Here is an 18,452-nt window from a genome sequence, read left to right as displayed (position 1 = left end):
TCACTCAGGTTTTAATAAAGGCAGCTGACTTTTAAATGCAATTTCCACTTGGGGCATAAACGTGTGCTTCATTAAGTCTGACAGATGCTTAGGTCCTGTGTAGGACCTCTCGAACCTTTTAGACGTTCCCATTTGTCTACCGCCATCTAGTGGTGAACTTGTTTCACAATTAACAAAACACTACCGGTCTACCTCCTCCAAGGATTCAAGCTCCTTTAACTGTGCAGACAGACAGAAATATGGCGTGTGGCATTTTTTAAATATGGGAAACAACATTTTTGAACAGTTTAGCATCCTCGCATAAAGCTTTAGGTTCCAACCAGCCCGTTTAGATTATTCATTATTTATAACGATTTACTGTCATGGATGGATCAAACTGTATTTCTGATATCTCTGCTTACGCCAGTGATCGTGGTCCTGCTTACCACTTTTGCCACTTTCCTCTTTGAAATGATGCGTACTGTTATTGTACCAACAGATAAAGTTCGCTATGATTAAATGAACTTTTTAAAATTAGAGATTTCAAATAAATTCATCTGTACTATTTATCGGTGCAAAATAGGCCTATGAGAGGAATTACTGCAACAGCTAAGACTGATGCTTCTAAAACGATTATAGGTTTTAAATGTATGCCCAGTTTACCTACATTAATAACCAATTATCGGTCTGTAACGATCATATTTCTGTTCTCATCAAGAATGATAAGGTAACACTCGAAACATCCAATCTTTCGTATAAGAGAATTCAAAACAAACAAGCAAACACAATCAGTTTCAATGAACTGAAGAGGAATTTGTGTTCATTAAATAATTACATTTTACTCTTTGCATTTTAGTCTTTCGTAGCTTATCCCCCAGTTTTGAAACCATATGCGCAGAAGATGATGACTCACGAGTCACCGACATTTGGAAATCCTGAAACTTGACATCAGATGTGACGTTTTATTAGCAAAGTTCCTGGACTCCTTTGACGCTACGAGTTGTTAATTTGTGTGATGAGTTAATGAGTCCTCTTTTTTCTGTAATGTACTCGGAATGTAAGTGACCCAACAGAGTCAAGACGGAAGAGTGGATTCATTAATGGTCGTATCCAACCATCAACTATCATTAAAAAATAATAATAAATAAATAAATAAATAAATAAACAATAATACTACTACTACTACTACTACTAATAATAATAATAATAATAATAATAATAATAATAATTATTATTATTATTATTATTATGGGTGGTAAAGCACCTCTAAAGTGTCTTTAAGTTCAACCAAGAAAGCACTTTCAGTAGCTGTTTCAAGGCAACCCTGCCTGCCTCGATCTTGCTCTGATTAAAACTCCTAATGTCACCAAAACGCTCCGTCTGAGTGGAGCATGTGATTAATGTGTATCACATGCAGAAAAGGGCAATGATGTGTTGCCCGGAATGTATGTCTAAGAGCCGTCATAGACAAATAATTAATAAGCTAAAAAAAAAAAAAAAAATAAAAACACTCAATAAATTGAATTCAAGAGAGAGTTTTTGCCTTGAGAGGACACCTGATAGAATACTTAGTCGAGTCCATTTGTTATATTTTAAGATTAACTGCGGACATTTTATGCTGATGTTTTTGGTTTTGCGCACATTTTCCGTGCAGTCCTGACACAAAATCGTTCGACTTTCCCTCCTGATCAGTCATCAAACCAAATGTGTCGACTTAGTGAAAATTAGTCGACTAAGTGCCTTCATTTGTAAGACTTAGTGGGAAAATATCGATCTCAACGTCTGAGGCTTTGGAAGCGTTACAGTGCGTATGTCTTGATGCATGCCCAATCATCCAGGTAAGGAAATCTCAAAAAGTTGATTCTGTTCATCTGGACGTAGTTGTCAGTGGGAGAAACCTTCAATCACTCATCCAAGTGATTTCTTCAGTCTCGGGAAGTTCGCATAATTTCCCAAGTTTGTGGGTTTTTTCTCTCGCTCTTTCTGTCCCTCTCGGGTCCTGGGACCACTTCAGCGCGACTCTTGTTACAAAATCACGCTTTTTACTTTATATGGTTACAGGAGGACAAATGACCAGATGTAGACTCATTTGAAGAATACATGATAAACGTCAGTGGTATATGATCACTACACAGTGATCGGTGTAGTAGATATACAAATATACAAAACAAAACAAGGTGCGAAGTATTATAATAATAATAACGATAATTGATTTAAAACAGGTGTATAATGTAATTTGTTCATTCTTTGTTTTCGCAGAATATGTTTAGATGAATATGGACACATTCCCCTGTGGCACACTATATGTAACTTTAACTGATTGGTTTGAGTGTTTGCTATTTGTAACAACAGAAAGCATAAATATATTCAAAGAGAAACCCCCAAATTAAGACCAAACAAAAAAGACATAAAACTGAGCTGAAACTAGAACAAAATACAAAGAACAAATATTAATGAATACCATAAGCATGAAACAATAACAGAAACAAATAAATATTTCCTTGCAATTGACTTGACTTTCTTTGACTTACTGTTCTTTTTTGAAAGCAAGAGTAACTAGCTTTGGCACACAATCTAAGCACCATTAATAGAATGCGATGCAGGCATTTGTGAATATGAATGAATACCATGCACATGAAGCAATAACAGAAATGACAAGCAAGACAAGTAAAGGATGACAGACATCGAGAAGACTGAAAGAGACAACATCACATGAAAAACATATAAGAAACTCGTTAGGAATGGGATTTTGGAAGGGATTTTAATAAAGCCACCGATTCTGTGAGCCTTGTCTTATTGGGCAGAGCTAAGGCTTCATGTTGGCAAAAACAGGACTTAGATTTACACTTCACAGTTGGACTGTGAAAGGGTTCATATGGGGGTCAACATTTTGGCTATGAAGCTTGGAGACTCATTCAAATGTGCTTTAAAAGTGCTCAGTAAACTCTTAAGTGTTTTTATTAAAATAAATTGAGTTAAGAAACATTTGTGCCATCCAACAGCTTACATCAGCGAGCCCTTTTTCACTCACCTGCTGTCATCTATACAGCAATAAAAAAGAGATGTTGTGACTTTGTCTAATTTGCCCAGTGGAAACATATACATAGAGGGGGACCTAGAAATGAACTTTGTGGGACACCATAGATAAGCTGCTACTGGTGAATAGTTATCCTAAGGTGAGCCAGCAGTTTGTTTCTATAAACCAACTAACTCCAGTATCCTCAATGCCAACCTGGTATTCAGAATGACTTATCTACCATGTCAAAGGCTGCATTTATGCCTTATAGAATCAAAATTACACCCTTTTCCTTATCATCTGCTAAAAGGACATCAGTGGTTAACCTGAGGACTAAATAGTTTGAATAGTTTCTGTGTTCTAAAGCCTGACTGATATATCACATATTCTATTATAATGCATTAAAGTGAATATGAGCTGGATAGGATACACCACTTTTCCAAAATTTTTGCAACATTAAAAAACTAAACTTAAATCATTAAGAATAGATCTATTGAGGCTTGGTTACTTTTATAAACATCAGCCACTTTGAGGAATTTCACCTTCGAGGTTGTAGCTAATCCCAAACCAATTATAATCTTGTGGCTCTAAGTAGGATTTGGATATAATCCCTCATCTTTTTCGGTTCATTACAAAGACCTGAAAACAGAAAATAACCTAATTATAAGACATACTTCAGCAAGCAATCAGCTCACTTTACAGGCTATCCCATTTCACATTGTTCAGGGTTGGGGTGCAGTGGTTAGCACTGTCACCTCAAAGCAAGAAGGTGCTGGGTTTGAACTGCCTGGTTAGCTGGGGACTTTCCTTGTGCTGTTTGCATATTCTGCTTCTGCCTTTGTGTATCTTCGCACAATTAAAAGACATCCTTGGAGTGCTTGGTAAATAAATTGGTGATTTAAGCTGACTGTAGGTTTGGATTTAAGAGTGTAATAATCTGTCTATCTCTATAAATCAGCAATCAGTCCCGATTACTTTCACACAGTTAGCTGAGTTGGGATGGCATGCTTGTTACCTGATAGTGTTAGTCTAATCGGACTATTCATTTGTTTTAAGCATTGCCACATTGTGGTCATGTTTAAAAAATGCATCTATTAGTACAAACCCCTTTGAGATATCTCATTTTCATGGCAATCCAAGCGCATACAGTTGTTCAACTACCATAGAAACTACTTATGACAGAATAAATAATAAACTTTCATTCATTAGTAACCCAGCATAGAGACAGACATCAGGAAATCCATAACAAAAGCTAGCCAAAGTTTCCAACAATAAATAAACAGTATGGTGTGATGATCACCAAATATAATAGCATATAATCTGCAGGTATAAAAATAAGATATAAGCAGAAAGAGCAAGCAAAACTGACATCTGTGTTGATAGAAGGAGCTCTCAATTTTTCTCAAATTAGATTCATTCTTAAACATGCAGATAATGAAACAAAGTTTTCATGGGACTCTGTGAAAAGAGTCCCATAAAAGCACACCCTATCATTCAGTAGCTTGTAGAACCACCTTTAGCAGCAATAACGTGAAGTAATTGCTTTCTGAATGACTCTCAGTCTTTCAAATCATTATGAAGGAATTTTGCCCCCCTCTCCATTACAGCGTTGCTTCAGTTCATTGAAGTTTGCAGGCATTCATTTATGCACAGCTCTCTTAAGGTTCCTCCTACAAGCATTGCAATTGGGTTAGGGTTTGGACTTCGGCTCAAGCATAGCAACACCTTAATTCTTTTCTTTCTCAGCCATTCTGCTGTAGATTTGCTGGTGTGCTTTGCTGCAAGGTGCCCAAGCCCTGTAGTTGGAAAAAACAAAAACAAATAGTCACCCCTCCACCATCATGCTCGACAGTTTGTATAATGTGTTTGTGCTGATATGTTGTGTTGTGTGGCTGCATCTCTTTAAAGGACCTTATTCCAGAAGACTTGTTGTTTGTTGCAAACCTGGAATTATATCAAAATTATCCCACTTTTCTATGGCATAAAATAGCCTGTGTAGTTACAAAATGATTCTGTATTGTCTAAGAGGCTTTAGGCCTTAAACTCTCATAAATAACAAATCCCTAAATTTACCCTAATCAAGAACTTTCAGGCATGGTTGGCAATGTGCAAGAATCTCGAAAGTGTTGCCTGGAAAGCAAAACTCAGGGCAGGAAACCCAACTCGCGCTAGTTCGCTCTTCTTCTACTACGTCACTTCCTCCCTCCTCTCTCGCTTCCATCTTGCTCCCCGCATGTGTTTGCTGTTAGTTTACAGGTCAGTCAGGAGCTTTAAATACCTTCTTCTCTCCTCTTTTTTCCACTGATCTGACGGCAAGAGGTAAACGAAAGCCTTTTCTGACTAAATGGCTGAAATCTGCCGCGGTGTGAAGCTAACCGTACTGACGGGCTTGTGAGAGGCTGTGACTGACAGGCCGATAATTTCCCCAGTTAGCTTAGAAGCTAGCAGAAGTTAGCCTGCAAGTTCTGGCACAAAAGCTAAACCACACCTCATTTCGGTTCAGTGTTCATCAGCTAAACCAGACCTGCTGTTAGCGGTGGTGCTTTCGCCTCAGTTTATTTGAGCAACAATAACTTAATATTGGTCTACCTTCGGTAGTTTACACTACAGTGAAAAGGCGTTTGCTAATTAACCTGTGAAGCGAGCAGCGCTTGCTGTGACGCTCACGGCTCCTTTCTGGCTTTTTAAAATGTCTGCTTGCTGTTTTTAATATCTTATTTTACCGCCCATTACCACAGCCACACCCGCCTTACTTTTGTTTGTTTGTTTTCATCTAATTTCCTCACAGGCATGTCTTGCCCCGCACTGTTGTGAATTTTCGCGGCACACAGTATATTTTTTTGTGAGTCATTAGCCAAATTGTATAGTGGGGAAAAAAAACGAAGTTATGGTTAGAGCTAATTGGTCACGTGGTTAATTAGAGGCCATCAGCAGGTGTGAACGTAATCAACAGAACCCGTATTTAATGACAGTTTCTTAATACGCAAATTTGTGCTTTTTAAACACAAATGGATGCGTGTATGCAGCTCGGTTTATTAAACATTTAAGTTTACAAAGGCATACAAAAAACAAACAAAACAGAGAAAATAGCTGGAAATGCCAGAGTGGCCTTATTAAATGAAAAATAAGAACAAATACAAACCAAATATTTTGTTTTGTAGATTATTTAGAATAACACCACTGTGTGTGTTTGACCTCCTGTAATTCACGTGGTCACATACACAGGAGTTTGTAAGTCAGGATTGTCAAACTCCAGGCCTTACTGTCCTGGAGGTTTTATATATCACTCTGGGTCAACACACCTGAATTAGTTCATTACCAGGCCTGTGGAGAACCTTAAGACATGTTGAGGAGGTAATTTGACCGTTTAGATCAGCTGTTTTGGATCATGGACGCATCTAAAACCTCCAGGACACCGCCTGGAGTTCGACACCCCTGTTTTAAGAGCTTGGTTAGCGTTCGTCATGTAGGTAAGACGGCCTCTGATCAACACATGGAAGGACGAAAAATACAGTCTGTGTGAGCCAGTCAGTGACTGCACTAGCTAGAGTTAATTTCTAAACAGCAGACTGGGAAGTGACTGTATTTTGCCAGATGGCTTTTATTAAATCTGGTCAAATGTTAAGACAGAAATGTTTCAAGTCGGTGTCCAGCCAGATAACGCTCTGCCTTAATAATGGGGCAAACCATTATTAATCTTTTTACTGGTGTAGATGAGTATAAAGGGGTCATTTTAACTGCACTACTGTCTCAGGGTGCTGCTTTCTTATCTGCATGTTGCACTTTATTTTGGTGCCTCCTTTGGGGTGGATTAACTTGTTTTGCTTACTTAGTTTTCGGATAATTAGATTTACATACTGACATAATAATATGCAACTTTCCTGCCTTTCAGATGAAAGAAGCAATAATGAATCAAGAAAAACTTGCAAAGTTACAAGCGCAAGTCCGCATCGGTGGAAAGGTAATGCACGCAAAGCGGATCTAGCATCACATGAAAATGGGTAGATTTTTTTTATTGCAAAGCATTTTCTGAGTGTAAATCTGCTGCTGTCTTTTTTTTTTTCCCTTTAAATGTGAATCTAGGGACATGAAACCTGAGCTCAAGCAGCTGAATTTTCTATAGTTAGTTTCTATGACAACCAACAGTTTGATCTATAGTTTTGTTGCATAGCAGCAGTAATTTTAGGCAGCGTTGCGTACAGTATATAAATAGAATAAAAACATCCTCCCTCATTTGGGCATAAAACATCACTCAGGTTATGTTGACTAAGAAACATTTTTGTGCGAATGCCCGCATTCAGGGAACAGCTCGCAGAAAGAAGAAGGTGGTCCACAGAACAGCAACCGCAGATGACAAGAAGCTACAGTTCTCCTTAAAGAAACTCGGTGTGAACAACATCTCCGGCATTGAGGAGGTGGGGCATATATCACTCTTGAGTTATCCCTTTGCTTGTGATTTTTTTTCTTACAGATTGTCATTTTTATCACTAAGAATGGGAAATCTGTTTTGATCGGTTCCAGGTCAACATGTTTACAAATCAAGGAACAGTCATCCATTTCAACAATCCCAAAGTGCAGGCCTCCCTCGCAGCCAACACCTTCACCATCACCGGCCACGCTGAGACCAAACAGCTGACTGAGATGCTGCCAGGCATCTTGAACCAGCTGGGAGCAGACAGCTTGACGAGCCTCAGGAGACTCGCCGAGGCTCTGCCCAAGCAAGGTCGGTAGCCTCAAGTTATAATGTAGCGTGTGGTTGACCACACTTTAGACTCTGAGCATGTTTAGTCAGACTTTTAGCGGTTTTCAGATATCCACTTGTTTCTGTTAATCTGACACACATTTTATGGTATCAGCTTCATGTCTGCTTGCACAGCCATTTTTTGTAAGAGTCAATGTTTCTAATGCATAGAAACTGTTAGCCAACCTACAGTAAATCAAAGAAATAGAGGAAGAATCCTTACTAGCAGTCAGACGCTGAGTCAGTCGTCAACGTCTGACTGCTTGTAAGCTGTCAATCATACAGTGTGGTTAGATCTGATGGTACTGTACTTTAACCCCAGAACAATAATTTGCAGTTTTTAACACCACCACTTACATCTGGTGACACCAGTATACCAAATAAAACATACCTTCCATCAAATTAAATACAACAATACTTAGCAAACTAAAGTCTGAATGCATATCTGAGATTACAGGTTCACGTCTCTCCTGCAGCTTGTTCTGCAGTTTCAGGTCTGTTGCAGAGACCTGAAACTGCAGAACAGCAGACGGCAACACAATCCATCCATTAGCCAATTGAGATTTCCTTATATTTACATATTGCACAACAACAGTAATTTAATTTATTTGTAATATCATAGAACATGAAGACAGGATAGATCAGGGTAACTACATGCAACATTGTGTACTTCAGACTGATGAGCTGTTACAGCTGTGGGATTGATTCACTGCATCTAATTAAATTCATCCATCAATTCTCTTCCGCTTATCCTTATCAGGGTTACGGGGGGGGGCTGGAGGCCATCCCAGCTGTTATAGGGCGAGAGGCAGGGAAGACCCTAGGCGGGTTGATACTCTTATCACAGGGCTAACGGAGAGACAGACAACTGTTCTCACTCAAATTCACACCTATGGGCAAATTAAACTCATCCAATAATCTAACCCAAATAATTTCATGTCTTTGGACTGTGGGAGGAAGCCGGAGTACCTGGAGAGAACACACAGAGCTCCACATAGAACAACCCCGGCCAGATGGTGGATTCAAATTTGGAACCTTCTTGCTGTGAGGCAGCAGTGCTCTGTTTAAGTAACTTTTAAAATGTAATCTGCAAGAGAGAAAACCCACGGCCTCATGCGTTATATTTTGCTTGTACCATATTGAACTAGCACGGTGGATAGTTTGGTCCGTGTCCTGGTAAAGTCTCAGTGAAGCCATGAAGAATGCCATCAGTGTGATGGAGTGATGAAGCCAGCTGTGTCTGAAAAAGGCTTTGGTTTAGTTTGTGGCTACTCTGAGGTTTCTCACAGATCTGTTCTCTTCTTACAGCTGCAGATGGAAAAGCGCCAATTGCTGCAGTAGAAGAAGAAGATGATGTTCCAGGTGAGCAATTTTCATATGTTGAATCCAAGTGTCTGAGCAGTTTGCTCCACCACTCAGAATCAAAGACCAGCCCGACATTTCTCGAGAAAAATCTGTTTGCCTCACATTACAGATTTTTTGCGGTTCTGTTTGGAAATCCTGCTTTACACTTGTCATTTATTGCTGCGGGATTTTTTTCTTCTTTCTTTCTGTTAGCTAAAAAAAAAAGAAGAAAAATCATGGTGGGTTTGCTTTTCTTTCTGGCTCATAAAAAGGGGTCATATGAAGGGGACTCATCAGTTACTTTTTACAATGGTGCAGTGCTGGGTTTTGTTTGAATCTCATGTTCTTTGTTTATAGGATTGTAAGATTCAGTTTGCTTTTCTTTGTGAAGAAAATGGACCGAGCACATGAGGTTGCCATTACAATAATCTCAGCTCTTTTTTTTGTCCCAGGGCTTCTCTCCCTCCAGCTCGAGCTCTCACTAACGTAACAAACGATTACATATGTACTCACCAGTTGAAGCCCGATGGCTCAGGGGTTAACATCCATTGCCATCACATTGTTTTTGGAGTTAAGGATTTCTTTTTGTTCTCTCACTGAAGGAACATGTTTGCTCAGACCTTTTGAATTGTTTCCATTTGAACCCCCGACCCTCTGAGCTTTGAGTTGGATAGGTGGGTTTCTCACATTTCACGGGGTAATTGGAGCCAACTTTTTGATGCCCTTTGCTGTCATTTTTACAGCTGCTTTCAGTAGTTATAAGGGCCTCATATGTCGAGCACATTGCCGTCTGTGTGTAGGAGTGGGAGAGATGAGCAAAGAATTGCATTACACCAAGTATCCTGTTTCACATAAACACACACTTCCTGAATTGTTCTCCAGCACCTTTGAGTCACTTGTGCAGATGGGATACGCATTTACTTTCTTCCCCAATCAATCAATTTAATGTCTAATCTTTTGTTTCAGATCTGGTGGAGAATTTCGATGAAGCATCCAAAGATGAGGCCAACTAGAGGGGCTGGGACTCCAGAGTGTTGAAACTTGACAGGACCATGTGGGGCACAAGATGTTGTAATGTCCTTTTTCAAGGGGTGGAAAATGTAACAGTTAAAGTACCTGAGAAGATGGAAAAACACGTCAAATTCTTTTTGGCTTGTGAGCATTCTGTAACATGTGCAACACCTGAAAGTACTTGCATACTCTTAAGTGAATTATTTTTGAGTAACTTTTTTTTTTTTTTTAGAATAGTACTCTGTATTAAATCTCGAGTAGCAGTATTTCCGTGAAAGGTATTTTAGTACTCATTCCACCTCCTCTTTGCCACCAGACTTCCTTAATGCTTGTGCTGTGTGGTCAGAGTGAGAGAGTGTTTGCAAAAATGTGGTGTTAAAGGCTCACGTTGTCCTTCTGTTTCCTCCATGTTACTGACCCCCTAAATCTGTGGCCTCCCTAAAAACACCATATCTGGAATAAACCTTTGCTACTGTCAATAAATAGCTAAAAATTCAGTTTTTGTTTTTTGTGTTCTTGGTCAAATACAGTTCTACAATTGAAACACTGCAACTGCTCCTCTGTAGCCATTCCCAAACTCTCTGTGAATGGTACTCGTGGTCTTTGATCAGTGGTTGTTGATCAATGGTCATGAGAATTTGCATAATTATGATTAAGGAACTGACCTCCCAGCCCATTGTTCCTTCACTGGGCTGGTTTCAGTCATTATGCAAATGTACTGTTTATAAGATTGGGGAAACCTGCAGTCAGCTGAGACTGAAGAAGTCACTTGGATGAGTGACGAAACATTTCTCCCACAAAACGCTACATCCAGATGAACAGAATCAACTTTTGGAGATTTACTTACCTGGATGATTGAGAATGCATCAAGAAGATGCTCTTCTGTAGATTTGGTGAGAAACCATGAACTGCAGGTTGAACTTGTAACATCGTTTAGTTCCTGTAAGGTCAGGGCAGTTGCAGACATTCTTTGTCTGCAGATAGTAACAGGGAGGTAAAGTATTCAGTAAACTTTAGTATGTTCCACAATTTACACTTACGAAAATGAGGGTAAGAGGCGTGTTTTTGCTGGGCGAGTAACCAGGGCTGTCAATCCCTCAAGTTTTACTTTATGGTCAAGAAAATGGAGAGGGTGAGTGTGACCATAAGTGTATATTAGAATACAGTTATAACAACTACAGAATTATCTATGATGACAAAAATATGAAAAAGTCTTGAATCATTATATTTTGCTTCTAAGGAACCATACTTTAATTTTGGTTGAGTGACAAAACAGTGTAGCGCACGGTTTTTAAGTACTTTACTAGCAGCCTGTTGCAAACACTTTTCCCCTCCATTTGTTTAGTTGTCTCTATGGAAAATGCCAAAAATAACAATTTAACAGACAGAAAATTGTATTTTTCCAGCATCACTATGATTCCCAGAGACCTTGGATGAAGTGTAGTGTGCCCCTAAAGGAATCAGGGAATCTGGACAAGTGGAGGACAAAAGAAATGGCATGCTTAACACATGAGCAGTATCCAGTCCCAATACAAGATCAAAGATATGCATCTGGTCCTTTGTGTCATCCATCTACTTTTCACTGATGCCTCATCAGACATGGTCAGTATGGAAGGTTGACTTGACAAGCCATACTTAAACATGATCACTATATACGGAGGAGATCTGGATTTTGATTTCACCATAAAGAACACATCTGGAAACACGGTCATAATCATGGATAGGCCTCCCCAAAGTCCAGACCACAACAGGGGTCAGCAGTCTGGGATCATCAGCAAAACATCCAAGGAGCTTTGGGTGTCTTTCAAGAAGCTGGAGAACTATTTCTGAAGATTACTTAAAAAAACAGAAGCTCCCCTAAGAGAGTTCAGGCTAAGCACAAAGCATGTTGAATAGAAAACTGTTTTGAAATGCCACAACAACAAAGATGGTTAAAGATAATTTAGACAATGCTTTAAATAAAAGACCGACAGCCTTTGAAGATGGCTGCTGAAGAGTCAAGATTTGCTTCAAGGACTGTTTTAGCTAAAACTTAGGTCAGAGAGGCAATGCTGATTTCACAATTTTATTTTTAAAAAGCCATTTTCCAGTTTTGTGAGTAGCTGATGCTGCAATCTGCATGAGCAAATTTGGAAATACAGCATTTTGGATACAAAGAAACAGCAGCTAAATGAAACAATGTGTCAAATTAATTAAACTTGGCAAAATAACAATTTTACCAGCCATTAAGGTGTGCGTTAAAATGATCCAGGGAGGGGGCATCCCAGCAAATCCCCCCCCGGTTACAATGGCTCAGTCACATTCAGACCTCAATCTGACTGAAACGCTGTGGCAGGAGCTTAAAAGAACCATTCATAAACGAATGCCTGCAAATCCCAATAACTGAAGTAAAAGAGAACTACTAAAAGAAGAGTGGGCCAAAATTCCTCCACAGTGATGTAAACGCATACAGAAAACAAGCACCTCAAGTTATTGTTGCAAACAGTGGATCTACAAGCTTCTGAACATGGGGTGTTCTTTGTTTTTCACAAGACTCCACAAAGTCCTGTTAAAACGTATTTTCACGACTGTACCTTTCATTTGTAATGAGTATGTTTTTATTTTTCCCCTATTACATTTTATTTGCTTGTTTTTTTTTTTTTTTTCCCAGAGCATTATGGCCACTGAAGCATGAAACTCAAATTTTCTAGTGCTTTTCAGGGTAAAATTGTTCAACACAGGCTTTTCTTCCCATCTTATGAACAATATAAAAAGAAAAGCTTCACAGAATCACAGAATGTGATGCTGTTGGTTGTACTTTCAAAAGTTTGACGTTTAAGTTAAACTGCTTAACTTCATTGACTCTTGCACATCAGATAAATATCTATAATAAACACAAGTATTACCATTTTCATACAAACAGCACCACAGCATTTTTGTGTGTCATTTAATTTTTGTGTGAGGTCTTTTAAAATTCACAACACATCTGAACATTTCGTATCACTACACAAAGAAACAAACTGACATCATAACAGTTTAAATTATTAAAATAAATAAATTCAATACATCAAACACAAAGATCTTCAGTAAACGGACCACAAACAGCTTGACAGAGTCATAAAATCTCGTGCCTCAGAAATATCCCGAGTTCAGAGAGTGCGAACGTGAAAATATTACAATAAAATAATGTAATAGAAGATAATAGGTTAGTCTTAGAACACAAAGATGGGCAAAAGGTATTAAATTACAACAACGTAAAAAGTAAGCTCTTTGCAACTTTAGAGCAAAGTCAATTCCAGTCTGCACTGCTCATTTGGCAACATACTACAGGTGGAGGGGAGTGCGTGGTGGGCTGTACTGAAGAACTCAGCATGCTCTTTGACAACCAGTCAGTGTATAGTGATTGGATATGCAACTCCACAGTCAATGTTGAAAAAAGGAAAAAAGTGCAGAGCTTAACAGCTTTAAAGAGGGTTAAAACTGATGTTTCACACACCACAAACCTTCACTTGCATCATGAATAATATGAAGCTTATGAAATATCTCTTAAGGGAACAAAATACTCCTGCAGGCTGACAGACTGGCCATGCTACATGATTATCCAGCGCACAGCAGCATCTCTTCAGTATTTGTTCTCCCTCAAGTGCAGCAGTTCACTCTCTGATCCCCATCAATAACTTTAGCAAGTGTGCCTCCATCACCTGTTGAACTAAACAGAGAAACATACACTGAGGTCATTTAACTGAACTGTGGGCTTTGTGGAAACAAATCCTGATTACTGCGATAGTTTATAAGCATTAAAAGTGAAAATTAAGAACAATATTTACATTTCCATGTGACCATTCTTCACTCTGAGAAAGGAGAAAGTGTGGATCTGGCAGGAAAAGGCGACTTTGTGTTTATCTTAGCAGACTTTTACTTTTTTGGAAACAGCAGCACTGTCAACAAATTCAAATCAAGTTTTACAGGACAAACGCCAGGACAATTACTAATTTTAGGCTTTAGCAGCAGGACAAAACCTAATTTTTTTTGGTAAGTTCATGCCATGACCGAATGATTCATTATAGGAAAAAAAAGAAATCTCAAATCTAATTTCGCTGTCCTCAACCCATAAGGTATCAGGTTTTTACAGAGGGAATATGCCTGTATATATTTCAAGCATCCCCCTCAGAAAAAATCCACCACAAACTATGTGGCAGATATGGAACAACAGCGCTGTGCTGACCAGTTCCAGCACATGCGGTGAATGGAAGATGGCCTCCTCCACTACATCCATGAATCTTCTCTGTGGTCTTCCTCTTTTCCTCCTGCCTGGCTGCTCTATATTAAACATCCTTTGTTCAATTGATCCACTACCCCCCCCCTCTGCATGTCCAAACCCTACTCTCTCTAAAGATATTAGCTGAACAGATAAAATGAAATGAAGTCATAACAGTGCCTGGTTGTTTATTCCTTTAAAGAAACACACTCTCTCTCTCATTTTTTATAAATAAAAGTATAGTTCTGGGGTTTGTGCAGCAAACTCTAAAGTTAATACATATTAGAATACAGTCAGGGTTACTCCAGAGACAACTTGATTACTGAGACTGTTCCAGCATGTTTCTCAGCTGTGTTTTGCTCTTTTTCTCACATACCATTTCGGTGGCCCATGGCTACAGCCATGTCCATTGCATTGAAACCAGAATCTGACTCTATGGTAGGATCAGCACCGCTCTCTGGAAGACATGCAAACATACAAAATTTCAATCACTGTACATCATTTTCTGTTAGAACTCAACACAACTGCTTTGTTTACCCTTTAACAAATATGAACACAGATGTTCCTGCAAGTCAAAGATTTCTGCTCACCTAACAAGATTTCAACACAGCGCACATGGTTGCCATGGACAGCGTATAGCAGAGGGGCTCCTCCATTCTAAAAACCCACAGAGATAATAACATTTAATACCAAGATCACAAACTGAGCGGAGGCGCTACTTTAAACTAACTTTTTTATAATAACATACCCAGTCATATTCATTGACATCGACTCCACAGTCAATGAGCATCTTCACAATATCTGTGTATCCCTTACTGCAAGCCAAGGACAATGCGCTCTCTCTCCCTTTGGCTAGGAGGTTAGGGTCAGCACCCTACAGCGAAAAGTGTCACAGGATGACAAACAGACAGTAAGTGAAGAAGTCTTGCTCGGATATAATAAACATATAAACAGAATAAAAAGTTTTCAATGAATATTCCATACATTTTGGAGCAGAAACTCCACCACAGCGATTTGTCCGTGTGCAGCTGCCCACATCAGCGGGGTGAAGCCCTCCTCATCTTGGAGATTGATTACAGTCTCTGTTAAAATAAATATGGAAAATAAAACATAACACTGTATTTAATCTCCATCTACTGGTCTAATTACATTTTTAAACTTTATATTTTGCATACACAAGTAATTATCAAGATTCAATATCTGCTGGTAAACTGATGAAGAACTGTTGTTTTTCTCTTTTATGTGAAGGTGAATTCAATGTCTGAGAAAGAAGGATTTAAAAATTCTAAAAAAGCAGAATCTTTAAACATTTACAGTTAAAAAAAAAATACACGCTTATCCAACAGCAATGAAAAATAGAATTAGTCTCTTTTGGAGATTTGGAAGAAAAAGGTCGAGTTTCTATTTGCTATAACCTACTAATATCTACTTTTAAAGTCTCAGCAGTGAACAAGTTAAATGCCCCGAGAAGCAGCAGATAAGAGGACATATATGAAACAAACTGGAATGAGGCTTATCTAAAGGCACAAATATAAATAAAGCGTCTTCAATATAAGTAGCTGGTGTGGACTTATAACTTCTGTTAAACCTAAACATGTTTAAATGAAAAAGGAATCATTCTTCACTTTTCATGGGAATACCCAAACATTCATAAAATCTGGAAAGATGTCATCAACTGTCTGTCGGAGGTGTTCAACTTCTACATCCCTCTAAATGTTAAACTGTGCCTGCTGGGAATTTACCCAGTGGGCTTCTGACAAACACAGAAGCACTATGCTGGAAGAGTATGGATGCTCCTTCTATGAAACATGGGATAAAGGAACTTTCAGAATGTATCAGTCTGGAAAGAATAACATTTGTTAAAGGAAAATGGAAGAAGTTTGTTCATATGGTTGGTTCATATACAGTTCACACCTCTGCAAACTAAACATTATAGAAGATTGAAAGTAGACCTAGTCTGTAAAAATGTGGAATCATTTATATTAATTTATGTGTTTCTATTTTAAAGTGTTGAACTTCATTGGTATATAATTTATGCATGCTTAACGGTGCATGTATGACAGTGATGTTTTTGGTTGTTACTGTGGTGCAATTTTTCATTTAACTAATTTTGGATGGCTTGCACTCCATGACAACAAAAACTGTAATCCTTTGACAGCCTACCTTGTTCAATCCTGCTGGCCAAAAACACCATCTCCCCTTGGGCTGCCAGCTGATGAATAGATAAAGCTGAAAGGAAACAAATGCATGTGTAACAATTACATTTTAACAATTCCGCTCACATAAAAACAACGAAAGAAACTGAGGTTGAATGAAATGATGGTACTTACAGTGCACCAGAAGAGGTGTGGAAGACACCTCATTGCCTCGATGTTTATTGGTGAGAGTGGTGGACTGTTTGATCGGCGAGAAATGTTTGGTGGTGGATGGTGTGTAAACATGACGCACTTGTATACCCGGGGAAGGTGAGGTTTGGATGTTGCACTCGGCTGACAGAAGTAAAACACGTTTATTAGTATCGTGTATTCGACACAATCACAAGTTAATCTAAGACGAAGAAACAGGGTTTTGCTTTTTTCTTACCTTTAAACAAAACGGAAGCCACCTCCAGATCAGAGTTCACCTGATCCTGGATGTTCTTACTGTCCTCCTCATTGAGCGACTTTACAAATCTTGAGCAAACATTCATGTCGAAGCGGTTGGGTAAGATGAATTTGATGCCCATAGCCACATTTTGGGTGTTTGTGTCGTCTGGGCTTGCACCCACCGACTGCTCAGTCTTTATGGCACTCAAGTCAGGCATTACACAGATCCCCTCCATGTCCTCGGAGACCAGAGGGCACTCTGCGGTCCCATCTGACGCTGACACCGTAACGTTGTCCATCCCCGGATCACTCACTGAGCTTTCACACTGAGGTTAAACGGTGTACTATGCACGCTTGAAACACGGAGGAAATTTATGCTAAAAATCGATGGAAATCAGCACTCTGCGTCAGAGTCATTTTCATTTATCCTCGCCTGCGTACTAAAGGGACACAGAAAAGCATTGCAAACAACAGCGTGCGAAACATATTAACTAGCAAACAACAGACGGTGGTTAACCAGTACTTAGCATGCTAGCTACTGTTAATGTAACCTTCGGCCCGGTACGCTGTGTATGGAGAACGGATTGCTAACCTTCATACAAATTAACCGTAAATATCAAGAAAGAAATATTTATTTTATAAAATCAATTAATCTAAGTCCATAAGCATTTTTAGACATTTTTTCTAGATAAATTCCATGCAAGCGTCGCTCTTTTGTCGGTGTTTTGATAGATTTGCACATGCGCAATTGGACGTCTTTTAAACGTCGGTGCATCATCTTTTAAACTCCCCCTAGTAAGTTCCGACCGGAAACTACATCACACAAACAAAATACCAAAGCTGTTATTTAATGGTAGGCCATTTAATTGACGGTCTGTTACAGTTTGAAGCAAGTTACCATAGTTTTGTATCTTCTATTTATTTTTTATTTTTATTTCATTTAAAAATTTATTTATTTACCTCAGTTTAGTTTTAGTTAGTTTACAGAGTGAATTTTCTTATTTTCGTTTTTAATGTTTGAATTTATGTTGAATGTTTGAGTTTATTTAACAAACTATCATATATTAAAAGTGAGGATATTTCCTCTATATTTTTGTTTTATTTGGTTTTCCAAGTTCACAAAATCATTTAGTGAAGTCTGGGGAAAAAAAGGTTTATTTATCTAATGCTTCAAATATATTCACCGTCTATCCTGTTCACTCAAACAAAATATCCAGTGTGCAGCAGGTTTCTGGGCAGAAATGCCATCTTGATCCTAGAGGTCAGAGGAGAATGGCCAGATTGCTCTAAGCTGTAGACAACAGCCACTCAAACAACCACTTGTTAGAACAAATGTATGTAGCTAGAATAAAACAAAAAGTGAGCCCCTTTTCTGTTCACAAAAGAGCAAAGTGGCCATAATCCAAAAAGTGAAACATAAATCCAAAAAGGGGAAACTGAAAACTACAGTATAACCACTAGGAAACACACTCATGCTGAAAACCACTAGGGGCAAGAGAGACAGGAACAGAAACACATGGTCTGACACAGGACAATGGG

General features: G+C 38.7%; 2 protein-coding genes across 4 annotated transcripts; one reads left to right on the top strand and one right to left on the bottom strand.

Moving 5' to 3' along the window:
* Positions 1-5,142: 5,142 nt before the first annotated feature.
* btf3 (basic transcription factor 3) lies at positions 5,143-10,588 on the top strand. 2 transcript variants are annotated; one of them, XM_040007320.1, is made up of 6 exons: positions 5,143-5,251; positions 6,888-6,956; positions 7,297-7,410; positions 7,517-7,718; positions 9,045-9,098; positions 10,047-10,588. In XM_040007320.1, the coding sequence occupies exons 2-6, from the start codon at positions 6,888-6,890 to the stop codon at positions 10,091-10,093; spliced, it is 486 nt and encodes a 161-aa protein (XP_039863254.1). In that variant the 5' UTR covers positions 5,143-5,251; the 3' UTR covers positions 10,094-10,588. The 2 variants fall into 2 exon arrangements, with proteins under 2 accessions (XP_039863254.1, XP_039863255.1); XM_040007321.1 differs by having other exon boundaries at positions 5,233-5,314.
* Positions 10,589-12,142: 1,554 nt separating this feature from the next.
* Positions 12,143-17,670, bottom strand: ankra2 (ankyrin repeat, family A (RFXANK-like), 2). Of its 2 annotated transcripts, XM_040007396.1 has the most exons (9): positions 16,912-17,670; positions 16,659-16,817; positions 16,492-16,557; positions 15,313-15,410; positions 15,077-15,202; positions 14,919-14,985; positions 14,705-14,785; positions 13,898-13,944; positions 12,143-13,779 (listed from the first exon to the last, which is right to left on the bottom strand). In XM_040007396.1, the coding sequence occupies exons 1-9, from the start codon at positions 17,210-17,212 to the stop codon at positions 13,768-13,770; spliced, it is 957 nt and encodes a 318-aa protein (XP_039863330.1). In that variant the 5' UTR covers positions 17,213-17,670; the 3' UTR covers positions 12,143-13,767. The 2 variants fall into 2 exon arrangements, with proteins under 2 accessions (XP_039863330.1, XP_039863331.1); XM_040007397.1 differs by lacking the exon at positions 13,898-13,944 and having other exon boundaries at positions 16,912-17,668.
* Between the last annotated feature and the right edge of the window lie 782 nt (positions 17,671-18,452).

The sequence above is a fragment of the Simochromis diagramma genome, unplaced genomic scaffold, assembly GCF_900408965.1.
Source record: "Simochromis diagramma unplaced genomic scaffold, fSimDia1.1 OVJJ01000682.1, whole genome shotgun sequence".
Lineage (NCBI taxonomy): Eukaryota > Metazoa > Chordata > Actinopteri > Cichliformes > Cichlidae > Simochromis > Simochromis diagramma.
The sequence above is the reverse complement of the archived record's forward strand: the minus strand, read 5'-3'. Positions and strand labels throughout refer to the sequence as shown.